We start from the raw sequence: 25,060 nt of genomic DNA on the forward strand, positions 1-25,060 counted from the left end.
TTGTATTTGTCGGAAAAGAAGATAATAAGATATGTAAAAAAGAGAGTATAATTTTGTGTTTGTGTGTGTGTGTGTGTGTGTGTGAGAGAGAGAGAGAGAGAGAGAGAGAGAGAGAGAGAGAGAGAGTATAAAACAATATCTCTCAAGTACGAATGATGACCAACCATTCCAATCCAGCATGTGTGATGGCAAGGATAAGGGCCAGTTGGGGCAAATTGTAAAACAGTTGACATAGAATGATGGGCATTATTTACTATGGTGGTCTTCCTACAATAAATGTAAATGTAAATGTAAAAGTAAATGTGGCAGCAAAGAACATCATCCACTGGGGCAGACGGAAGTTGCCAATATTGGCGGCAGCAGGAACAATGGGTTCAACGGACTACTTGGAAAGAGAGTGTGGAGTGAGCCTTAAAGAGATAGGCGATGATTGTTGTGTGATGAGCATGGCACTCGACAATGGAGGAAGCTCAGCCAAGTTAATGCTTCCAAGTGGTTTGGTAACTTCTTTCAAGCCTCAGATGTGGCATGGCGCCACTATGGAATTACTCCACACCTCCGTCTCTGCCGCTGCAAGTGACGAAATTATTAATCCCCCTCTCGTTCAAGGAGGACTCTCTTTAGCATTGTCCTGCCAGAACGATATTAATGGGATTCCATGGTCTCCAAATGATTGGTCTGTTCATCAAGTTACCGGAACTCCTCAAGATTCTATTCAGATACAACTTATCAGCACAAGTAGTGATGAACAACAAGTGAATGCTCAAGTAAAGCATATCATAACTCTTGGAAGAGATGCTTTAACCTCGGAGGTTATAGTCTCTAATTCAAGCACCTCTTCTTCCATCTATCTGACGGGCTCAGCCATTTGCCATCTTGCAGTCAGCACACCTGATGCAGCTTATGCCATTGGACTCCAATCCTCTGATTTCTTTATCAGGCCACCCTTTGCTCCTAATTCCACTATTATCATCCCTCCCGACTTCATGACAGTCGATCAAGATTCCACAAAAACATGGCTCCCCTTCAACAAATTATTTGCAACAAGAAGAAACGAGGACGACGTTGATAGCTTGGCTAGACGAGGCAAGCCAGATGAGGAGGCTCAAGAAGAAGATGATAATTACAAACATTTGACTGATAAGTTATGCAGGATTTATACCAGCGCTCCTAGAAATTTGACCATCATTGACCGCGTAAGTTAAATTAAAAAAAAAAAAAAAGAATACTTGAGAGAGTTTGGATACACATACAAATACTTGTGGTGCAATTCTTATAAATAAATAATGCCAATTGTCACTTCGCAGGGTAGGAGAAATTCAGTGACAGTGGGAAGAAATGGGTTTGAAGAAGTGTATATATTGAGTCCAGGATCAGAACATGAATGGTACAACAAGTACTCTTACATCTGCATAGGCAATGCAGCTCTCCTTCAACCAATCATCTTGAAACCTCAAACTCAATGGAAAGGAGGCCTGCAATTGTGGAATCCCAATTCCTAAATAAAAGAAGATCCTGCCTCATATAAAGATTCTTTTGTGGTGTAATTGTATGTCTAGATAGAATCACAATCTGTGTAATCCACATACAAAAGACAAACGCTAAATAAAACCAATTTTCTTTTACCTATCCGTACAAAATGTTTTCCATGAAACTTGCAGCGGATTATCTATGTATTCCAAATGAGACATAAAACAGATGATTTAAAAAAAAAAAAAAAACTAATAGAACATACAGTTTCAACAAGAAGCATTGTTCTGAAAAGGACATCCCAACTTAAAATAATGTTCAAATGTTACTAAAGTGTTGCAAAGAACACCACATCATAAATGCAAACCAAAATCTAGGTTGGGACAAGACTGTAGTCATTATCATAATCACCTATTCCCAACAAACACAAAAATGCTGCAAGTAGAAGAAGGGAAAAACCACAGGCAATGTTGCGGATGGATTTCTTATGGTTGTGTTGAACGTTGACTAATTGAATTTGAGGTTTCTCTTCTGCAGACAATCTTATATCTTTTTCACTGAAAACATCTTCCGTGGAGGAAACTGATTCCGAGGTACCATGGTACTGTTCACCACAAGAAGACAATTTCTCCTCGTTCTTGTCATAATTGATGTCCTGATGAAAACAATTTTGTTGACGCATTGATGTAGGTGTCCACTCAAATGCGCTTGTCTGTGGACTTCTGAACCGCCCCACTTGTTTCTTGGAGAAGCCCGAATTCGAATCATCTTGATCCTGAAGTGAGCGAATGAGCTTTCTTGGGGTAGTGAAAATCTTCACATCATCAACATTAATGTGCGAGTTCGATCTCTGAAACATAAATAGGAACAAAAGCAATTATTATGAGATGACAATAAAAGTTGATCAAAATGATTTTCAATTCTCATCTCACTTATCAAAATTGTAAATAATTTGCAAGAGATTTTGCATATTGCAGACTTTTCAGTTATGCCACATACCAGAATCAAGTTTTCGTATCCAATGTCCACCTAAGTTCTATTTTTGCACATCTTGATTCACTTTAATTTTCATAATTTATGATTCAAACCATGTGTGAAACCCAATGTGAGAAATGTTATGAAAAGTTACCTGCGGACTTGGCGTATTGCTTCCAAGAAATTTATTTTCAGCACTACCTTGAACAAAACCTGTAAAATTCTCCATATAATAATCTCCATGGTTGTGAGAAAAATCATCATACTCGGAGCTCATTATGTCACTTCCTCGAGTTATATCTGCAAATATGCCATCTTTAAGAGATACATCTACGACTCCATTCTCACGCCTACGCCAGAGTCTACGATTCACACTCCTGCGATCAGAATCCACACTTTGATAGTCCTGATTCGTCGAATTTGGTGATTCAATAAAATAGTCATACCCAGCAAAAGAATCAACGGTTTGTGATTCAGGTGAGGCAGTGAAAGGTGATTGGTCTCCAGAACTACAAATGTTTCTCCTCCTCGTGTTTTCTCTTCTGCCAAAGTTTGAGCCGGTGGCTGAACTTATATCTCTCTCCAGTTTTGAGCCTTTCTCAGCACATATTCTCTTTGCAATTTGTAGTGCTTCAAAAGCAGCCCCAGTAACGAACGGCATTCGATCAGACTGGCACTTGTCCATTTCCTTAATTACCAACTCCAACTCAGACAATATACTTTTGGGATCCAAACATCTCATTAAAGAAGTCACCATATGTATGGCTGATAACTGCTTCTGAGAATTTGCGTCAGCGAAACCAGCATCTAGAATTTGCAGTCCAGACTGTATCAAGAGCCTGGCATAAGCTTCAACGACTAGGCTATTGTGCTTAGCCAAAGCCGTAACTAAGGCCATGTGGGAATTTGTCTGTGAATGCTTCTCCAAAGCCCCTGTAACTCTCTGGCATACTTCATTTACCATTTCGTTCGAAGCAAATCTCCAATTATCAGATTCAACAAGCATCTGTAAACAAAGTGCAGCACCAGAAGACAGATTTTCTAGGCTACCCAAAAGACAATCTGAAAGGGGCTTGCACAAAGAATGAATAACGTATCTCTTCCTATCCTCCTCCGTTGTTGGGTCAATTGCATACCTTGATATAGCCGGAACCACCTTAGAGCAAGCCTGGTGAAGAGCAAATGCACCCGCGCTAAGGGACAAGGTCTTGACAATGGTGTTCATAATATTTTCAATCTGAGGGACGATTTTTGGCCCATGAACTCGAGCAAGAACCTCATATAGTGAAATTGTGTGCTCGCCATACGATGTACCAGTTTGTTTGGTTTCGGAAACCTGAGCAAGAAAGATGGGTATTGCCTTTGAATCCAAGTCTTTAACGTAAGATTTCAGTGCTTTCATAGCTGATTTCCTACTATCAGCATCCTTGTCAAGATTCTCCAACTCCTGACGTAGTATTGGACCTAGACTTCTTCCCATTTTAGTGAACTCTGAAAAAAATAAAGTGAAGAAAAAAGAGCAATAGATGAGCTTATCTTTCTTTCTTTCTTTCTTTTTTTCAATTGGGGTTAGCAATTGATAGCCTGGAATTGAAAAAAGTGACTTAAGAATACTGTTCTTGCCGCACAAACTCTCTCTACAAATAAATATGATTGCAGAAATTGAAAATTTCTGAAAGAAAAATTAATGTAGGGAAAGGGATCGGAATAAGACCTAAAACGAAAAAAAAAATGAATTTTGGCACATGGAAATCTCAAATCTGAATCAAGAATCTCTTTACTTTTCGTCAAGAAACGAAATTGAGTATACAAGTCGGTACTTAGGGGATAAAGAAGATGAAATTGAGAGCGAAAGAGCTAACCTGCGCAGAATCTTGCTACTTGTCACTGTTGGAGCCTCAGATACAGATACAGCGTTAACATTCAATCTTTGAGCTGTTATGTGACTGAAACCCTACTAGAACAAGTGTGGGAAATCTACCGGCCGTCGGTCCTCAGTTTTCATGGACTGGGACGAGATCTCTACTGACTTGATTTACGCGCTTTTTGCGCACCCTTGTCTGATTGTTTTCATTTCAAAATTTTAGATTCCATTTTTTAAATCTTTTTCATATTTCCCCCGCTATCCTCCTCCGCCTTTCCTCTTTAGACGGGATAATTACATTTTTGGTCCCCAAAGTTTGCCCGTTTTTCAGTTTTGGTCCACATTTTACGGCAGTCAACAAAATACACTCTCGTTTTACCACATTTTAACACATTTGGTCCTGCCGTTTGGTTGACCGTCTCACTTAACAGTCAACCGTCACGTGCCACGCACGTGACTTCAAATTAGAGCTTAACTCGTGATTTTTTCCCCAAAATCAACATTTCTCTCTCTCTCTCTCTCTCAAATTGGCGATTTTTACAAGAGCCCTAATTTTTGGAAGAAATTTCGATTTCAACAATCCAAACACCAAATTACGAAATTCTCTCTCCCCCACTTGAAAATATGAGTAGTCGATCGACCACATCAAGTCGAAAACAGCAAACTGGCAGTGATTCTGGGGATTGGAGTGCAAGACCATTTCCAATCGAAGCTCATACATGTAAATGTGGAATTGAGCTTCCAATAAACACTTCCTGGACTGATAAAAACCCTGGGCGACGATTTCTTGCATGTGTGAATTACATGGTGAGTAAATATCTGAAATTAAGGGGTGCCATTTGTTCCAGTTATGAATTTCATTTTTTCTTTTTTTTTTTTTGGTCACAAAAAGTATCACATTGTAATTATTTTGAGTGGGTCAATCCAGAAATATGTGGAAGGTCAAAACAAATTATTCCCGGACTGTTGAAGAAATTGAACAAATTGGAAGATGACATGAAACAAGAGAAAGAAAATCAAAGGAAGACGTTGATTCAACTTGAATTATACAAGAAGAAAGTAAGGAAGTTGATGGTTGTGATTCTTGCTTTGCTTTTGTTTGTAGCAATACATATGATTTTGAAGCTCTATTGATGTAATGTTGTCTGATGTTGAAGCTCAATTGATGTAATGTTGTCTGATGTTGAAGCTCAATTGATGTAATGTTCTTCCTCTTATATAGACTTTTGCAATGCATATTTTGAATGTAATGGTTAGACTATTGATGTTTGAATGCAAATGCAACAAGATAGTGATGGTTAATGTGTGCTACTGTGCGATGGTGACCAACAAATGCAGATCAATATATATAACAACTAAAATAACAAGCATGAAGGATTCCAAATCCCAGAAAAATTTTAATTGAAAAACATTCCAACTGAACAAATTCAAAATTTCAAATTAACAACATTCCAAATGAACAACATTCCAATTTAAAGAACATTCCAAATGAACATAACAACAGCAAACAAACAAAATAATCCAAAGTAAAGTAACATCATTCCAATGGATGACAAAACAAACAAAATAAAGTACATGTCCATAAAGTACTCAAAAAGTCATTGCAACAACAATTCAAACATAGGAAAAACATGAAGTTATGTGGTCTTCTTTGATCCATTCTTTGACTGTGTTGGCTTTTTGGCTGGCCTTGGTGCAGTGAATGGATTTGCAGAACTTGTAGAGCATTGGATACCAAAAGCAGATCTGAGGTTGGACATTGTGATGAAATTAACTCCTCCCTTGACAATGACATGAGTACTTACACTTGAACCTTCATTGATCTGCATCTACATCAACAAAAAGAAAAAGTTTCAGTAAACAAACCATTAAGTACATTAAACAATCAAATTACAAAATAAACACTTACATTGATTGTAGAGGTAGTATTTGAAGTTCCTGTCATATTCACTAGCCTTTTTGTTGGCCTTCTTACCTACAACAGTGATATAATAATAATAATAAACTAAAGAATAAACATTGAATAAAAAATGAAGAACATTGAATAAAAAATGAATAAAGTTGCCTGCATCTTCCTCTGTGGAACTTGTGTTTCTCCTCTTTGAGAAACATTTATTGCAGCAGTGCTTTGTTGTGTAACAGGTTCTTGCCTAAATTCTTACCCACCTTGATCAGGTTCTTGCCTAAATTCTTGCACACCTTGATCAACTTCATTTGTTTCTTCCACAACCTTTCTTTTTTCTCCACATTTCCTAGCATTATGCCTGCTTGCCCACACTTTCTGCACTTATTAATTGTTGGAACCCCCTTTAACTTTGTCCCCCCAACAGAAGGTGGCTCATCTGGCTCTCTTCTTCTCAGTTCTTGTGGTCTACCAGCTTTTTCTTTAGACATTAGTGGTAATGGAGGCTGCAAAGTGCATTGAGGCCAAAATTTTGGTTCATTTATTGGTGAAATGGAGTTTTCATATGCTCTTTTATATGAGTCAACACTGTAACAGTGATGAACATATTGCTCAGGGTCTTCATGCCTACACCAAGTGGTAGAAATGGCATGTTTGCAAGGGATACCTGTCAAATCCCATCTTCTACAGCTGCAACTCTTTGCTCTTATGTTTACTGATCATACATCCCCATTATCTGAAAATTCCACTCATCTGATTTCATTGGGATGCACTCACCAGCCTCTTTCATATTCTTTATCAAGATAGTTCTGATCTTGGGACAAATGTTTGTATCCCATTTTAGAGCTTTTTCCCTATTCAACACCATTCTAGCCATCAACAGATTTCTTATACACTCAAGCATTGGTATTATTGGTTTCTCTCTTGCATCAAGGATGAAAGAATTAAAGCACTCACACATATTGTTCAACAAGATATCACATTTTGGAAATGGATTGAAATGAGACCTGGTCCAATTATGAGGAGGCTTCTTCACTAACCAATTGTATGCAACTTCATCTATAGCCCTCAGTTCTTTCATTATCCTCTTGAACTCTTCAATTCTAGTGGCTTTTGCAGCTGCCCGCAGTGCACTCTTAATTGCCATACCCCCAAACCCATCCTTGTTCATACTACTGTGTAAGTGCCTTACACAAAATCTGTTTTCTGCACCTGGGAATAGAGTTTCAAAAGTAGGGATAAGTCCCTTTTGTTTGTCAGACATAAATGTCCACTTGTGTTGTTCCTCAAAGCCAATGTCTTCATCTAACAACTGAAGGAACCACATCCAGGTTTCCTTAGTTTCACCCTCAACAATAGCATAACCAATTGGATATATGTTATTGTTTGGATCCAACCCAACTGCAACCAATAATTGTCCACCCCTCTGCCCTTTCAAAAAACACCCATCCACTCCTATGACAGGTCTACAAGCATTCTTGAACCCTTCTTTGCAAGCTGAAAAACAAATGAACAATCTTTGAAACCTCAAACCTTCTGTGTCCTCTGTCAATTTTAAAACAACAGTGGCATTTGTGTCTGTTCTTTTGAGTTCTCACAGTAAGGTCTTATTTTTTGAAACTGTTCTTCTTTTGAACCTTGAATAGCCTTTAGTGCATTTTGATTTGCCCTATAGGCTTGAGATTTGGAGGCACTTGCTTTCAAAGTTGTGCACACTTCATTTCTGTACTCATTTGTGCCTAACTTAGGATTTTCTTTGAATTTTTTCATGAAATTTTTACCAATCCAGTTGGACTTGAGGCTGCTGTTGTTGTAGTTCCAATAACATTTGTTATGGTCAGACACATAAGTTTTGATTTGCCAAGTCTTGTCATTTTGCATTGGAGAAACATGTATTGACCATTTGCAACCATCATTCTTACAACAGGCCCTCAGTCTTCTACTGTCATTCTTGTAAAACTTGATCATCATCCCCCTCCTAAGGCAGTGGCTCTCTATAGCAAATTTTGCTTCTTTTTTTGAAGAAAAAACCAACCCAAGCTTTAACTCAGGGTTTTTACTGTCAGGTTTAGGATTTAACTTGGGGAATTTAACCTTATGTTCATCATCAGAGCCACAATCACTGCCCATTGAGTCACTATTAACACAGTCATCATCACCTTCTTCATTAAGCATCCTAGTATACATATCATCTGAGAAAAATTCGGTGACCTTATCTTTACCCTTTGATTTAACCCCACCAAACTCAACATCTGGATCTACATAGGCTTCAAACAACTTGTCATCTTCTTCAAAGTCATAATCACTATCATAAAACTCATCACCATCTTCCTCACTGTCACTCTCTTTGCTTAATTCAGGTTCAACATTGGGTAATTCAGGTAAAACATTGTCAGTTTGCTCATCAGTAATGACTGATGATGCAACTTGACTTTGCAAGGTAGGTACCACATTCACAGTTTCTTCTAACCCCAACTGTTCTAAGTATATTTCAACTTCATAGTTAATAGGTTTCATAGAAGCAACATCGGTATCAGTTTCCAAGTATCTACCCATATTCAGATTTGCCCCAAATTTGTACCAAAATTTAATTTTTTTTTCCTATCAGAATACCCCAACTCCCGTGACATTATCCACATATCAAGCATCCTCATCTCAGTAGGTTTTGAAAAATCAAAAAACTCTTCACTCCCACCTATGTACCTCGTTTCTGGACCATGTTTCAGTACCCCCCATAATACATTTTAACAGTACACCAAGTACTTATCCATATTCTTTCTGAAAATGATTTTTTGCCACAAGAAAGGAAAAAAATATATATCAGCCACATTGTAAATGACAAGAACAGTACATTAGGGTTCAATTGAGTTCAAAATACCGTAATTTGGCGCAAATCCACCAGGGAATTTGCATCTTCGCGACATGGCCTTCGAAAAATTCCTCTTTTCTTGTTGTTTCTTCTTCGACCCAGAAATTAATCGCCAACAACAACTTAGGCCTGCGTTGAATCGGCAGAGTATTTGGGGAATTTGTTTGAGAGAGAGAGAGAGAGAGTGTGGAGAGAGAGAGAGAAATGTTGATTTTGGGGAAAAAATCACGAGTTAAGCCCTAATTTGAAGTCATGTGCGTGGCACGTGGCGGTTGACTATTAAGTGAGACGGTCAACCAAACAGCAGGACCAAATGTGTTTAAATGTGGTAAAACGAGAGTGTATTTTGTTGACTGCGGTAAATGGGGGACCAAAACTGAAAAAACGGGCAAATTTGGGGGATAAAAAATGTAATTATCCCTCTTTAGACCATACAATATTTGTTAGGGGCTTGCTATTATCAGTGCGGTTTTTACCACTCGTAGTGCAAATTAATTCATTTTCTTTTTCTTTTCCAAATCTTATCCAAACCCCCTCTCAAACACTCTCAACATTTAATTCTTGAAATTCTTCAAACCCAATAATTTTTCGACCAATATCAGTTTGAGCACAAGTATTATCAACATGGATGACAACGGCTTCGATTTTGAGGTGAAAATACACGTTTTTTTGTTCATTTCCAACATTTTTAGACATTTCGTGTTATTTCACACGAAATCTATTCTTCCATTTCGTGTAATACTATACGAAATATGTCTTAAAATCGATTGTTGTTTGTTTCGTAGGTTTTGGTACGAAATTTTATATTTAATTACGTTTTATGACAATTTCGTCGTAAAACCTACGAAATTGAAGCTCTTATTTCGTAGTAAAACCTACGAAGTTAAAGCTCTTATTTCGTATGTTTTTACACGAAATTGTAGCTTACATTTCGTGTTATTTCATAAGAAATTCCTTAATATTGTCTTTTAATTTCAAATATTTATGCAGGAACTAAGAAAACAATCTCACGATCATAGTCACTTCTTTGAACGTTGTATTGTGTGTGATAGTAGAGAAGCGTTAACTATGTGGGCAAAAGACACAGCAATTAGTCATAATCGTCGACTGATTAATCATTGTAAATCAGAAAAATAACGTTTTAACGTGTGCAAGATATCAATCTGGACGACACGTACTATTGAAGAAACGTTCTTGTCCGTTCAGGTTAATTGGCAAAAAATCAATGGAGAATGGATTATGGCGATTGAGTGTGAGTGATGGTAATCATAACCATCTGCTGTATATTTGAAAGTTTAACTTATGTTTAAATTTGTATTTGTTTTTAATTTTGCATTTTAATGTTTAATTTATGTTTTGGAATATTTAAATTTGTAGTGTTGTGTTTTGCATTTTTATGTTTAACCTATGTTTTTGGAATGATTAAATTTGTAAGGTTGTTTTGGAATGTTTAAATGTGTACTTTAATTGCTTCATTCGTACGTAGTTTCTAAATTCAAATCATAAAATCATTAAATTAAAATACAAAACAATAAACTAGTAAATTAAATAGTTCGTAATAATAATAAACAAAATTAGTAAAATAATTAGTTCCTAATAATAATAAAAAACAAATTATTAAATTAAATAGTTCCAACAATAATAAAAATTCATAGTCCTAATCACTACACCAAAAAGGCCTTTTTCTAACACATATTATCCGTTAGAAAATATATTTCTAATGGAGTAAGGCTGTTAAAAAATCAGCGTTAGAAATTAAGTTCAAATCATTTCTAACGGACATAGACCGTTAGAACAATTAAAAAAACCGTTACAAAAAATAAAATAAGCGTTGGGAGAAAAAAATATTTCCAACGCTTATATATGTTAGAAATATCATTGGTAACGGTTCTTCTTGCAACACTTGTACCTAAATTCCTAACGGATATAGCTGTTAGAACAATTAACGAAATAAAAAAAAAATAAAAAAAACACAATATAGAAAAAGTATGATTCGTTATTATTCACAAATAATAGAATGTCAATTATTTTTTGAATTATCCATATATTACAATTGACTGAAATTACAATAAAGGTTCCCGTACAATCCATCATTACAATAAATCATCCACCACCATTCATACATATTAAATCCAAATCCTTAAGATTTACCTAATTAAAATGGAGTACATAAACTTAATAATGTACTAACTCGACTCAAAGAAAATATTTCCTGCAGGTCTGACCAGAGTATCAAATACTCTCTATCCATCAAACTGTTAATAATATCACCATCTAGAAGTTGACGCGGTCAAACATCCTTCCGTAATCCATCAACAAACTGCTCCCCAAGTAATTGTGGTACTTGAAGCATTTTGAGCTGAATTTAGTTATATAGAGAAAGTTAGGGAAATAAGAAATTAAAACGCCCATCCATGCTCAATTCTGAGAACTCTAAACCAAACAATATTAATATCATCTCGTCAGACATTTCAATGGATACATATTGACTAACCAACAATTTGACCTTCAACCCATTCAAATTCAGTGAGGCGGTTCAAAGACAGTAATAGATTATTGATTAAGTTGAAATAAAACAAAATATCAATCATATAAAGCAGAACCAAACTCGAATTAAAATCAAATAGCATCAATGGGTTTAATTTATACCAAGCAATTAACGTTTCCTTTAACTAACTACTATTTGTGCAAAAGAAGTTAGACTGAGCTTCAAAACAGACGAGAAAAATATATACAAATGCTATGATCTCACCTTGTTGAAGAATGCATCAAAATCCAGTGGTTATACTTATATATACAAATGATGAAAGGGATTGAACTTGGAGAGCCCCACCGCCGTTATATTCTTATAAAACTGAATAAGAGAAACAATTTCAACTTGATTAACATATCGTAACATAATAATAAATTACCATTTGGTATGCCAAAAAGGTCTCAAACATAAATAGAATTTGCTGTCATTTAACGAGGCCTTATATTCATTAATATGATGGATGCTTATCGCTGAAATAACACGTACCTCAGGTTTAAATCTTCATCATCGACTATATCCAATATTATTTGTTGTCACGAACAAAATACTCATCATTCTTATCAAGAGATTGTTTATAAGTTTGTAGTATGATCTTCAATATTACCAGATCTCCATGCGTTCTTATGAAAAAAAAAAGATACATACAATCACCTATAAAAAACCACATGCATAAACATAGACAAATATTTCTTATGGCAAAAGGTGATGTTCATTCTTGCCCAGAAATAAAACATTGGTCAACACAAGCTAGGCAAATAAATAGAAGCAACTTGATATAGATTTGGCATTTTCTATGACAAAAGACATATCAAAACACTAAAGCAAAACCAAAAAGGCATAACTTTTGCTCGTTCTGTAAATAGAACCATCTAGTCTAGTGAGAGGAGTCAACAAAGTTTAACCAACAGTGAGAGAAGTCTACTGGAATGTAATCTCAAATAATAAATGATGGAAAATTAAAAAGTACCAATTTCTCATCCATACATTCCTTGGACCTCATTCTTCAATGCAAATGACTTGGCAAGTATTAACATATGGAAATAACAATTCAGAGCAAAAATCTGAAAAGAAACAATAAGAACAACTAAGAAAGAGAAATAAATGCTAACATATCTCTTAGATAAAAATAATTGAAGAATTCCAGGAATCAGATCTATTTTTTCTAGTTAATCAAACTTAAGCACTAAATTACACCCTTCAATACTTCTTCAATACTTCAATGCTTAAGGAGTTAAGGGCTCCAAAATATTTTTTCCAATCTATAACTTCATAACATTCCAATAAACAAAATAATCATGAAAATTGTAAAACTTAATTCTCAGATTTCTTGGTATAGAAAAAGTAATGCATTACAGAGAAATTAAAGCTTGAGTATAAAGAATAAGGGAATTGTAATTAAACAATTACCTTAAATTATCACAGCCGCTTCTGTTGTTCATCGATGGAAATTTTTAACAGGAGTTGTGTGTCATGGCCGGTGGTTAAAGAAAAAGTAGAAACCCCAAACCCTAGAACCAAAATCGCCGACGATGTAAGTCTCGGTGTGGTGAGGACGAAAGAGCGATGGGCTCTTTTGCGGTGATGGTGGTGCCGCTGCCGTTCCGGACTTCCGGTGCCCGCGTCGTGCGATATTCTTTAATTCTTACTTTCTTCAAACTATGGAAGGGGATGATTGTGCCGCTGCCCTGTTTCTCTCAGACTATGTAAGGGGATATGGTTGGTTTTTTCAATTAATAATAAATAGAACAATAGTTTTTGATAAATAAGTTTTCTTATTTTTTAAAGAATATAATAATAATAATAATAATAATAATAATAATAATAATAATAATAATAATAATAATAATAATAATAATAATAATAATAATAATAATAATAATAATAATAATAATAATAATAATAATAATAATAATAATAATAAATAGTAAAATGATATAAGTGGAGTGTAACTATTACTAACACATTATAACCGTTGGCAATAATTAGTTAAATAATAAATAACACTTATTATTAATACTAACGAATAAATTTCAATTCTAACGGATTTTGACCGTTAGAAATTTCTAATGGATAATGACTGTTAGAAATCCAAAATATTGCTGTTAGGAAAAACTCCATATGGTGTAGTGAATAATAATAAAAATAAACTTTAAAATTAAATAGTTCATAAAAATACATAACTCGCAAAAAACAATCTATAAACTACCGCCTCACTCTCATCGGCGGCTGCACCTCATGATCGTCGTCGTCGTCGTTGTCCTGGTCGATGCCAATATATCAGGCGGCGGGCTGCATAATATCTCCAAGGTCGGCACGTAGATCGGCAAATTGCTGCATCCAGTCCTGTCCAGTGCTCCTGGTGATCGGGATGCACGTACTATCTGGTAATAAGCCGGCTGATCTGGTGGCCTCACATTCTCTCGATGCAGTTGAGTCGGGCCTACGTCGGGGTTGTTGATCTTCAGAGGAGTCCGATCGGTGTACCAATCTATGTAGTGCTCGTCGACTTTCCCCCGTTATCGTGCCGTCTTGTATACGTTGGCACGAATGGAATGAGCTTGGACCATGTCCTACATACCACCCGGAAAATGGGTAGTTGACTTTGTACGATGCACCTCATTTGGAACCGCGTGAAACATGACTCCATCGATGAAATCAAGCCGCGCGGAATATCCTGAAGCCACCCGAACTATCGGAAGCAACAATCAGGCATATACAGCTCTACGACCCACATGTACCAGATCGTGCCATGATACAACGTATGATGGATACTCTCGTGTATATCCCGACCATACGGTAGCCACTCGACCTAAACAGAAAAAATATAAATACATAAATCAAAAAATTCATATTTAAAGAAACTACAAACAAATAAATCGAAAAATTCATATTTAAAAAAACTACAATTACATAAAATCGAAAAAATCATATTTAAACAAACTACAATTACATAAAATTGAAAAATTTCATTTTAAAAAAAATTATAAACACATAAATCGAAAAATTCATATTTAAAAAAAATATAAATACATAAATATAAAAAACTTACATCATCCGCAGTCATATTGTCGAGTAAACCTTGAATATGCTCGAACGTGCCCGCTTTTGGCGGCGTGTTCCACCTCTTGCATCGAGGCTGAAACTCGCGGTACTGCTCGCTCTCCTCCGGCAGCTGGAATCTCGGGAAATACTCGTATATCCTGCACTGCAATATTTTATTTAAAGATATTTAGGGAAATAAACAATAGAGAATATATAAATTTAAAAACATTATGAAAAAAATAAGTACAAAAATATATTAAAATTTACCTGAAGAAGGGTGGTGCAACCCGCCAAACTCCTCAACTGTGCTCGACTGCATATACCCAGCCCCACGAACACGTGCTGACCTGATCAAACACTGAATCCTCGAGCACGTGTATATACCATGACTTCACCCGATCACATGTCTTGTTGGAGAATAAAATCGATCGGAGAAGAAACACCAGATATATCTGAACTCGGCGTCTCATGGGTGTGTCTGGCATCAACAACTATCCTTGTATCATCCTCCATGTGGGGCCCCCATGCTTCCATGACTCGTCAATCTCCTCAAAATCGAGGTTTAATATCTCGGACAGCAAATACACGCAGTTTGTCTGCTCGATAGCCTCATCGTACCTAGGCGCGACCACCCGTCCCTCCACATTGGCACCTAGAATCATCTGGACATCGTGGAGAGTGATAGTCATCTCTCCCCACGGTATATGGAAGTTGTTCGCCTCCGGCTGCCACCGCTCCACGAATGCAAACAACAGCGGACCATCTATGCGCGGTAAATAACATCGGGCTAGGGGATACAAACCGGTCATCCGCAGAAAATGCTTGTCTGCAGTGACATCTATGTCTAACTGGTCCAGGGCAGCTGCTATCTTCTCGTAGATGAAATGGTTCAGGGAGTTGATACGGGACTCCACTCGTCCAACCGGACGTTCCTGCAATCATTTATTTAGAAAACATATTAGTTATATCAACTATAAATATATTTTAATATAAGATACAAAAATTATAATATTAAAATTAAAACAAGTAATTAACTTACTTCTCCCCTCCAAATATATGCCGCTACGTGCGACTTGAAACTCGCAATCAAAGACGGATCCCGCGGGCCACCGAAAAATGGACCATCTAGCACATACGGATTGACTCGAGTATGACTTCGACCACCACGAGCTCCACGGCCCCGTGCTCGGCCTCCACGACCTCCACGAGCCACAACCTCAGTCTCGTGAACGGGGTCCATAACATCCTCCTCCTCCTCCATAGCACGGGAAGACTCGACATCGGGATGTGTAACCGATGATCTGGCTTCACCAGCTCTCAGCCTCTTGCCTACGTCGTGTAGACATAGTCATGCGCTCGCGCTCGCGCTCGCGCTCTCAATGCTCGGCCTCATCATGAACTGCTCGCATAATTGCCTTTGATTTGCCTTTGCCTGCCATCTGTTAAATAAGACACTATTAACGCCTGTCTGAATAATAATAGATAAAACAAATCTTAAAAAAAAAAAACTGAAATTTTGCAATCATTTCGTGGAAAAATACACGAAATTAATGCTTACATTTCGTGTTTTTGTTCACGAAATACAAGCATTAATTTCGTGTATTTTTCCACGAAATTATTGCATAATGCCCGAAACACACAGTTTTCGTGCATAGTACCTACGAAAGAAAAGCTTACATTTCGTACATTTTCTCACGAAATTAAAGCTTTCGTTTCGTAAGATTTTGCACGAATCTTAAAAGAAACAAAAAATTCTACTAATTTCGTGGAAAAAATCAAGAAATTAGCCCTCTAATTTCGTGATTTTTTTTCACGAAAGGCATTTTTTTCTTTCGAAAAGTTTAGAAGTGCTCCGAAATACTGAAAACGTATAGATTTTCGACGAAATTTGTTAATATACTACTACAAAACATTGGATTAACGATTTCGAGTTCTAGTTTTACCTTAAATCGTTATGGGATTGCTCGTTTAATCCTCGGGAATTCGAAGAGCCTTGGAGAGGGATTGAGAGGATTTTGAATTTTTTGAAGAAAATTTACAAATGAATCTAAAGTGCACTGCAAGGCGGTAAAAGCTGCACTATGAATAGCATTTCAATATTGGTTATTATCCATAATAGCGGGCTTAATCCCACTTTGCACTCTTAAATAACAATAATAGCATTTTGCACCCTTAAAACACAATAAATTATTCACAAATGCATCCTTAATTGAATAATAAATGATAATTCATTTTTTATTGTCTTTTCAATTTCATCTAAGGCATTTTTTACTATAAAAAAAGTCATTATAATCATTTTTTGTTATTATTATTACTTTTTTTTTAAGAACTATTCTTACTTTTTAACTTGCTATACTTTTTCGAAATTTATGCTGAAAATTGAAAAACAATGGTAGGGATACGGAGGCAAAATGAGTTTTTTTATTCATGTAAGATTGCTAGTTGATAGTTTTAGTCCACCATGTTTTAAAATCAGAATTTTAGTCCTTTAAGTTATGAAAGTTGAGAATTTGGGTCTTATGACCTGCTATAGCAGGTAATGTGATTATTGGTTGAATAAGTTGACATTTAATTTATGGGGTCTTTAGCAATAAACCGCTCGGATGAATAATAAATGGTGATATGTCCAACCCTTAAATCTTCATTTGTGAAACCCCCTACAATATATAACTCCAATACTACCCTTTTGAAATTATAAATCTCCTCTCCAATAATTTCTTCCACTTTCCTTAATAATGCCAAAATAATAGGGATTTTCCCAACTAAATATCTAAGCTCGTATAGTTTGTTTATTTTTGTTTTAATAATTTTTTTTAATTCTTTTTAAATTAAAAATTGAATTTTTTTCCCGATAAGTTTACTACGTCGAATATGACTATAGTCTAATATGGCTATATGTGACTATATCAACCGTAGTCATATTCTTTCTTTATATTGTCAGTTTTTACTTTTTCAACTTAAAAAGTCCGGTTATATAGTGTTACAGTCATGTTTAACAAATTATATAAAAAAAAAATGAAAATTACCTATTATTTACGAAAACAATCCAATCAACATTAACACAAAAAACCTCAAGTAATTTGAATCTTGTTATTATAATCAACCTTGAAACGAGAAGATTGAACAATTTGAAATTAGGGTGAGAAACGGGAGGAGCATAGTTGAATATGACTATAAGTTGAATATGGCTGTAGTCATATTCAACTATATATAGTCATATTCTTCATGAGTAATAGGGGATGGGCGGTAACGGACAATCAATGTAAGATGACCTGTCAAACAACGCACAACAATTTCAAGATTATATAAAAAATAAAAATAAAAATAAAATATCGAACTTAATTTGCAATGTGGACGAATTAAACAAAGTTTCATTCTTCAATATGATAAAACGAGAAGCTTAGCCACCTCTTCTTTGGTTGTAGAATGAAGGCCCTCCCATTCTTTGTGAAAAAACTTGTATTTGGTTTCGAATGGCATCTTCCTTCTTCGAATTCGTGAGATTTGATCGGGACCACTCTTCCTCATCATCATATACTTCGTTATTCGTGATTCGCATAACAAACAAGAAATTAATAAATCACTAATTGAGTGAATCAACAATAGTCATATTCGAATCAGACTATAGTCACGTTAGTGCTGCTGCTTCAGATATGGAGAGAAAAAAAATCGAAAATAACGAAAGAAAGTGGGAGGCGACGACAACGGCGGTAAATGAAAAAGAGAGTGAGGAAGGCGGCTATGGTGGTGGTAGTGGATAGATCTGGAGAAAAAAAAAACTGAGAAATGAAGAGAGATAACAAAAAAAGGGAATCTTCATGTAGAAATCACGCATCGGACGAAGGGCGACGACCACTTGTACCCGACATCGATGTGACGATCTCCAACATCGGGTTCGGCCAGCCGGCGGTGACGAGTGCGTGAACAACGCTGGCATCTCCGAGGCGGACGGCTAGGTGCAATGGGGTGAGCGGCTGTGATCGGTGGCTAAGGTGAGCGGACTACGGCGACGGTGCGAAAAAGAGGAATGAGGGCGTGAGGGGGTCTCACTAATTAAGATTAAAATTTGGGTATTGGAAAAAGTCTTTGAAGTTTAATTCAAAACATTTTGTAAATGAGGGGTATTGCATATTACCCCTTAATTTATAAAAATAAATAGATTAAAATTTAGTTAGATGATGTTGCTAATGAGTTGAATGGTTTTGGAGGGAATTTGATACTAAATATCAAAGACACCAAAATAATGAGAAAACTTAACATATTTTATATATTTATATTTTTGCAAAACGAACTTCAATAAACCATTGAATAAACCTAGCTAATGTTTAATTAATATTTCTTAGTTTTTATTGATAAAACTCGTGATTAAATTCCTATTTATCTAAATATTTCATTTTTTACAAATCTATATTGCGATCACAAAGAAATTGAACCAACAATCAAATTCACCAAATATACGAGAAAAAACTTTATATTAAAACTTGTTGTAAAGTTAAATGACATGTACAATTATATTTAGTATAAAAAATCACATTTACGAATTAACCAAAAAAAATAATAAAATATATTCAAAACCGTATTAAATTAAATGTACAAGAAAGCATTATAGAGCCTCCAAACATGAAATTAGTTATCAAAACCAAGATTAACAAATATCCATAACGAGTAATAATATATAGTTAATTACTATTTTTATCAATTGAAAACTATAGAATATTAATTAAAAAAATAATTATTACAAAAATACTTATTTTATTGATGAAGTAAAATAATAATTGGGTTCATTTGATATACACCCTTCATATGGAAAATATATAGGGATATGTCCACCCCTAAAAATCTTCCTTTGAGATACCCTTGGAGATGCAAAAGTACTATTGTATACTACAAGTCCTATAGTCATGTATAGTTAGTTATATGTAGCCATGACTATACATGACTACATATGACTCACTATATATGACTAAATATAACTGTATATTCACCTGACTCAAATCACCCATGTAAGTAACAACTACTGGTTAAATTTCTATTACAGACAAACAAAGCTTTCACACATTAGGCATTTCGAATCATTTCAAATAAACACAAAAAATAAATTACATATGATTTATAATAAAAAATCAAATTACATGAAAAATACCAAAAAACATGATTTTTTTTTGTTGATAAATTTACTGAACTGAAATTGACTACAAATGATTATATTATACTACAAGTTCTATAGTCATGTATAGTTATATGTAGCCATGACTATACATGACCGTATATGACTAAATATAACTGTATATTCACCTGACTCAAATCACCAATGTAAGTAACAACTACTGGTTAAATTTTCATTACAGACAAACAAAGCTCTCACACTTTAGGATTTCAAATCATCTTCAAATAAATACAAAAAATAAATTACATATGATCTATAATAAAAAAAACAAATTAATCCAAAGAAAAATATTTTAATATTAATTGTTCACAGATCTTCAAAAACATAGTAGATCTAACTTTTTTTTTTATATAAATGCAGTAAATATATACAAATCGAACACCACCAATTACAGATTTGAAATTCACCATTAGATCTAACTACACATCGTCGGATCACAATTTAAAATTTTCGAATTCAGTTGGTTTCATAAAAAAAATAAAAAAAAAAAGTGAAATAGTGATAAGAATTCAGATCTTAAAAAAATAAATTAAAAGTGGATTGACATTCATAAATTAAAAAAATAACTTAAAAAAGTGAAGTGAATGGTTTAGTACCGAGTTCAAGGCGGTGGGAGGAGCAACGACGGCCGGCACAAGGCCGTGGCGGAGCAGCGGCGCAAGGCTTTGGCAGAGCAGCGGAACAAGGGGATGGTGGAGAAGCGGAGCAGCGGAGCACGGGGGAGCACGATGGAGCACGGCGGAGCACGACGGAGCGGCGGAGCAACGGAGAAGGCGGAGTGGCGGAGAAGCGGAGCGACGGGGAAGGGGAGAAGCGGAGCGGCGTAGAAGGGGAGCGGAGAGAGAGAAGAGAACAAGAATTTTGAGAGAGAGAGAGAGAGAGAAGAGAAAACGTGGGAGGGAGAGAGAAGAGAAAACGGCTGGGAGAAGGGAGAGATAAATTAACGAGAATTGGTGAGAGGGTTAGGGTTTTAAATTGTAACTAAAAGGACAAAACTGGTATTTTAATTTGTCTAAGGGTCTATCAAATTAAGATTAGAATTTGAGTGTTTGGCCAGGAAAGAAAAATCTATACGACCTATTTTTATATATTTTCAAAACTAGGGATTATCCCTCATTTCCCCATAATAATTTGATGGTTGTCCAAACTCATCAGCCACATTATCTAATTTATTTTTAATCTATTCATTTTTATAAATTAAATATCAACTCATTCAACCAACCATTGTATTAGCTGTTGTAGCGGGTTGCCCGCATGGGTGTAGCTCAACTGGTTCCGGAGGTGGTAAGTTGGTGCAAGGTCCTAGGATCGAATCCTGACAGCCGCAGTGTAGGAATTTCAACTCTAAATGAGGGTTGGTTCCTTGCGGGCACCAGGTCCGGGTCCGCTATCTTAAAGGGCCGTTGAGTTATCATGATTTACATCCTCCATCAATCCTTGTCGGGCCAAAGGATGGGGGCCCTCGGGGCGAGGGATTCGCATTTTTGGTGCAAGCTGTTGAGTTATCATGATTTACATCCTCCATCAATCCTTGTCGGGCCAAAGGATGGGGGCCCTCGGGGCGAGGGATTCGCATTTTTGGTGGAAGCTGTTGTAGCGGACACAACTTTTGTAACTTATGGTGGATTAAACTCCGCTTAATTTCTCAACGTTGAGAAGGAAGATATTGTTGGGGGTAGATATGTCATTTTAGCAGGCGATTTTAAGAAACATGTGGCTGCAGATTATTACGTGAAAAAATGGAAGAAAGTGAGCTAGTGTAGAAAGGAAGGGAGAGTGACCAAAATTTTATTCATTACTTGTATTTTACTGGATCAAATCCTCAATCATTAATGTGGCAGCTGTTTTAGTCCCATAATTGTCTCGATTTTGGATTCGTTATCGAAAGGGGAATCCAACCGCAAGCTAGGGCAATAATTATACTCTGTGTGGGTGTTGTGTGTTCTGGTGAGTCCTAAACTTAAATAGAATCATTGATGGCGCAATTCAGCCACAAGTACTCCCTCTTTGGTGGTGGTGGTAGTGGTAGTGGTAGTGATGGGTTGTTGGATGCACTCCGTCGCCATCAAGCTGGATCGGGTTTATTAAGATTCACATACGCCGCCTCATCGTCTTCAGTTCCACAATTGGCCCTAGGAGATCATCGAAAGCTCTGTTTCTCTGCTTCTTTTTCCCTGCATCCATCATCATCATCATCATCATCATCATCATCATCATCATCATCATCATCATCATCATCATCATCATCATCATCATCATCATCATCATCATCATCATCATCATCATCATCATCATCATCATCATCATCATCATCATCATCATCATCATCATCATCATCATCATCATCATCATCATCATCATCATCATCATCATCATCATCATCATCATCATCATCATCATCATCATCATCATCATCATCATCATCATCATCATCATCATCGCCGTCGTCGTCGTCGTCGTCTCTGAATAATAATTGGGATGGTGATGCTGCGTTTGACGAGATTTTTGATGAGCTTGCTGGATTCAGAGGTTTGGTTCTCGACATATCCTACAGGTCTTTGCCTCTACTCAATTCTTCTTTACCTTACCCATCCAAAAAAAAAAAAAAAAAAAAAAAACGGAAAAATCTTTGCTTTGCTTTTAGCAAATAAATTAAATAGCTGTTCCTGTCAGACTACTTGTTTTGCTTTGCTCATTTCAGATAACAACTGATAAATGATAACTATAACTCGACTAATTAATTAGCTATATGCCTCTATTCATTCTTGACTAGTGACTACTGCTGTTGATACATTACTACTCTCTTAACTACTATATATATCGGTTAACCAATCAAACTTTGAACCTGGACACATATATTGACTTAAAAGTCGGCGAGTTTATATTAAGTTGCCTGCAGTTATATATTGGGGATGAACACATCCATATAATTAGCTTTTATACATAAGGGGGATAAATCGAACATGAGGAATGGCCCATGGGGGTAAACATCCTTCCACCACCATATCTTTCGTGATTGTAAACAGTGATTAGTGTACTATGCTATGTGCTTGCTTGTATGAATTTTTACTTATATTAATTGTTATAATGTGCAATAATTGCAAATGGTTATATATTGTATTTTCCTGTGCTTAATTGTGTTCGTACCTACTGCATCTCAGTGATACAAAGAGATTTCAATAAGCCTTATCTATGAATTTTAACTTGTATCCATTTTGCTATTTGTTTTTCTCTCGTCTTTTTTTCCTTTTTTTTTTTCTCATTTTTTGGCCTCCACTATCATGCGTTACTTTTACTTTGCAAATACTGGTTGGATTCATGTTGTGTTAATGAAAATAATGTAAGTAAAATGTCTGCCATGTTAGGCCCGTTAACGTTGTGTGTTGGAAACGCGCCATATGTTTGGAGTTCATGGATAAGGTCAGATTTTTCTTGGTTTCTTATTGTTAATCACTAATTTTTGTTAAGGCCTATTACAACCATGCATATATGACAAGAAAAGATAGAAGATGAAAATAACTGGCCCTCTTGCTGCCGTGCTGAAATTTAATTCTCAGTTTTCATTTTTAAGTCCCATGCACATTTCCATTTTCATTTCCATCTATATATAAGTTATTGTCTCACATTATCATATAACTTTTTGCTTTCATTCTTTCCTTGTAAATTGCAGGCTGACGTTTTAGAATATTATGACCAAACTATAAACTCTCCTAGTGGTTCATTCTATATTCCTGCTGTCTTGAGGGTATGATATAATGTTGTCTTTACTTGTTATTCCATTTGCTCCTCTAGTACTAGATTGAGGTAAGCATAGTTAACCCCTTTTAATTATGCACCCATTACACTAATCAGTTGTGCATCAACATTGCCAGGTTCCACATTTACTACAAGTTGTGAAACGAAGGAAAGTGAAAAGAGGCCTCAGTCGTAAAAACATTTTTCAACGTGACAATTTCACGTGTCAGTGAGTTCTTACAACATGATCTACATACCATTGCACCTTTAGGCCTTGATTATTGTTGTTTATGATGATATGTCCTGATGCCTTTGATATATGTGTGTGTGTGTATATATATATAGATAGATAGATATAGATTTAATTGCTAGCTACGAGCTGTTATTTTTCGACATCTGGAGAGTAACCTTTTGGTATAATGTTCTAAATCATTATATATTTTATGTCTTGAAAATCTTTTGATCATCTTCGAACACTACGCAGTCCTGTTATAAGTTGACTTGTTATCCACATGTGTATATATATATATATATATATATATATATATATATATATATATATATACTTGACAGATACTGTTACTCAATTGAGAACTTGACCATTGATCATGTTATGCCAATCGCACGAGGGGGACAATGGACCTGGGAAAACCTGGTATGATAACCCAAATATATAGTATACACATAATTCTTATTTCATGATAAGCCTCTAATACTTGAGAAAGAAAGTGTTCTGAGCATTTTCTCAACCATGTGGGTGGAGCTTGGGTTAAGTTATCTGGGAAAAGTCATGTATGAGGGGGAAAAGAAAATATTATTCTCTGATGTAGTCTCATTTTTCATGCATATACTTTGAAACAGGTTGCTGCATGTGCTAAATGCAACTCAAAGAAAGGTCAAAAAACCTTAGAGGAGGCAAATATGAAATTGATCAAAGTCCCTAAGGTAATTTAACAATTAACATACATTTATCTATATTTGCAATTCAAATGAGCAGAAAATACTTGAATATTAATCTTGACAAGTCCATTTTCATTGATGTATTGCAGGCCCTAAAAGACTATGACATACTTGCAATACCCCTAACAAACCATGCAATAAGGATGCTGAAAATGCGCAATGGGATGCCAGAGGAATGGCGGCAGTACCTCTCAAAGCCATATGCAGCCCCATGATATTGGATCCTTGTTTGATTATTCTTAACAATTTATGTTCATTAAGTATTGCATGTATAATATGTACATATGTATATATCTACTTAAATGACCAAGTATTCCATCCTCTGTAAGATCGATCGAGGATGAAGTTTGAGCAATTGCTATAAAAGCTTCTCTTTTTGGCCCCCCCAAAAAAAAAGCAATTAAACCGTCCGACCCACGTAATTCACCAAACAATAATTTTAAAAACGAAAATAATTTTAACCATGGAAAAATTATGATTTAATCGCTTCTTGAATCTTGTATCTTTATATATAACGGATAGATATTTAAAAAAATATTTCT

The 25,060-nt window shown here is 35.7% G+C and overlaps 3 protein-coding genes, 1 long non-coding RNA gene and 1 pseudogene across 6 annotated transcripts; 2 read left to right on the plus strand and 3 right to left on the minus strand.

The window, feature by feature from the left end:
• The first annotated feature begins 67 nt into the window (after positions 1 to 67).
• On the plus strand, positions 68 to 1,640 carry NDF5 (NDH-dependent cyclic electron flow 5). Its single transcript, XM_012979000.2, has 2 exons — positions 68 to 1,196; positions 1,308 to 1,640. The coding sequence occupies exons 1-2, from the start codon at positions 237 to 239 to the stop codon at positions 1,500 to 1,502; spliced, it is 1,155 nt and encodes a 384-aa protein (XP_012834454.2). The 5' UTR covers positions 68 to 236; the 3' UTR covers positions 1,503 to 1,640.
• A 62-nt stretch (positions 1,641 to 1,702) lies between these two features.
• LOC105955275 (ARM repeat superfamily protein) lies at positions 1,703 to 4,583 on the minus strand. The gene is made up of 3 exons (XM_012978998.2): positions 4,308 to 4,583; positions 2,600 to 3,936; positions 1,703 to 2,320 (listed from the first exon to the last, which is right to left on the minus strand). Exons 2-3 carry the CDS (start codon positions 3,923 to 3,925, stop codon positions 1,844 to 1,846), a joined length of 1,803 nt encoding a protein of 600 aa, XP_012834452.2. The 5' UTR covers positions 3,926 to 3,936; positions 4,308 to 4,583; the 3' UTR covers positions 1,703 to 1,843.
• Positions 4,584 to 6,895: 2,312 nt separating this feature from the next.
• LOC148767793 (uncharacterized) lies at positions 6,896 to 8,768 on the minus strand (annotated as a pseudogene).
• A 2,291-nt stretch (positions 8,769 to 11,059) lies between these two features.
• On the minus strand, positions 11,060 to 13,354 carry LOC148767794 (uncharacterized). Of its 3 annotated transcripts, none has more exons than XR_016034023.1 (4): positions 13,022 to 13,354; positions 12,582 to 12,675; positions 11,834 to 12,234; positions 11,060 to 11,440 (listed from the first exon to the last, which is right to left on the minus strand). It is a non-coding gene; the product is annotated as an uncharacterized LOC148767794 (long non-coding RNA). The 3 variants fall into 3 exon arrangements; XR_016034022.1 differs by having other exon boundaries at positions 11,834 to 11,935; positions 12,101 to 12,675; XR_016034021.1 differs by having other exon boundaries at positions 11,834 to 12,675.
• An 8,108-nt stretch (positions 13,355 to 21,462) lies between these two features.
• LOC105955280 (uncharacterized) lies at positions 21,463 to 24,843 on the plus strand. The gene is made up of 7 exons (XM_012979002.2): positions 21,463 to 22,377; positions 23,189 to 23,243; positions 23,494 to 23,568; positions 23,696 to 23,787; positions 24,132 to 24,213; positions 24,420 to 24,503; positions 24,608 to 24,843. Exons 1-7 carry the CDS (start codon positions 21,800 to 21,802, stop codon positions 24,731 to 24,733), a joined length of 1,092 nt encoding a protein of 363 aa, XP_012834456.2. The 5' UTR covers positions 21,463 to 21,799; the 3' UTR covers positions 24,734 to 24,843.
• The last annotated feature ends 217 nt before the right edge of the window (positions 24,844 to 25,060 follow it).

Source organism: Erythranthe guttata, chromosome 10, assembly GCF_056151865.1.
Source record: "Erythranthe guttata isolate IM_541 chromosome 10, IM_541, whole genome shotgun sequence".
Lineage (NCBI taxonomy): Eukaryota > Viridiplantae > Streptophyta > Magnoliopsida > Lamiales > Phrymaceae > Erythranthe > Erythranthe guttata.

Bases quoted from the DNA above. Each gene is read 5' to 3' on its own strand.
- LOC105955280 (XM_012979002.2), top strand. From the start codon at position 21,800: ATGGCGCAATTCAGCCACAAGTACTCCCTCTTTGGTGGTGGTGGTAGT. The intron at 23,569-23,695 runs GTATGATATAAT...CAACATTGCCAG, and splicing joins ATATTCCTGCTGTCTTGAGG to GTTCCACATTTACTACAAGT. The intron at 24,504-24,607 runs GTAATTTAACAA...GATGTATTGCAG, and splicing joins AATTGATCAAAGTCCCTAAG to GCCCTAAAAGACTATGACAT.
- LOC105955275 (XM_012978998.2), bottom strand. From the start codon at position 3,925: ATGGGAAGAAGTCTAGGTCCAATACTACGTCAGGAGTTGGAGAATCTT. The intron at 2,321-2,599 runs GTAACTTTTCAT...TTTATGTTTCAG, and splicing joins GCAATACGCCAAGTCCGCAG to AGATCGAACTCGCACATTAA.
- NDF5 (XM_012979000.2), top strand. From the start codon at position 237: ATGATGGGCATTATTTACTATGGTGGTCTTCCTACAATAAATGTAAAT. The intron at 1,197-1,307 runs GTAAGTTAAATT...GTCACTTCGCAG, and splicing joins ATTTGACCATCATTGACCGC to GGTAGGAGAAATTCAGTGAC.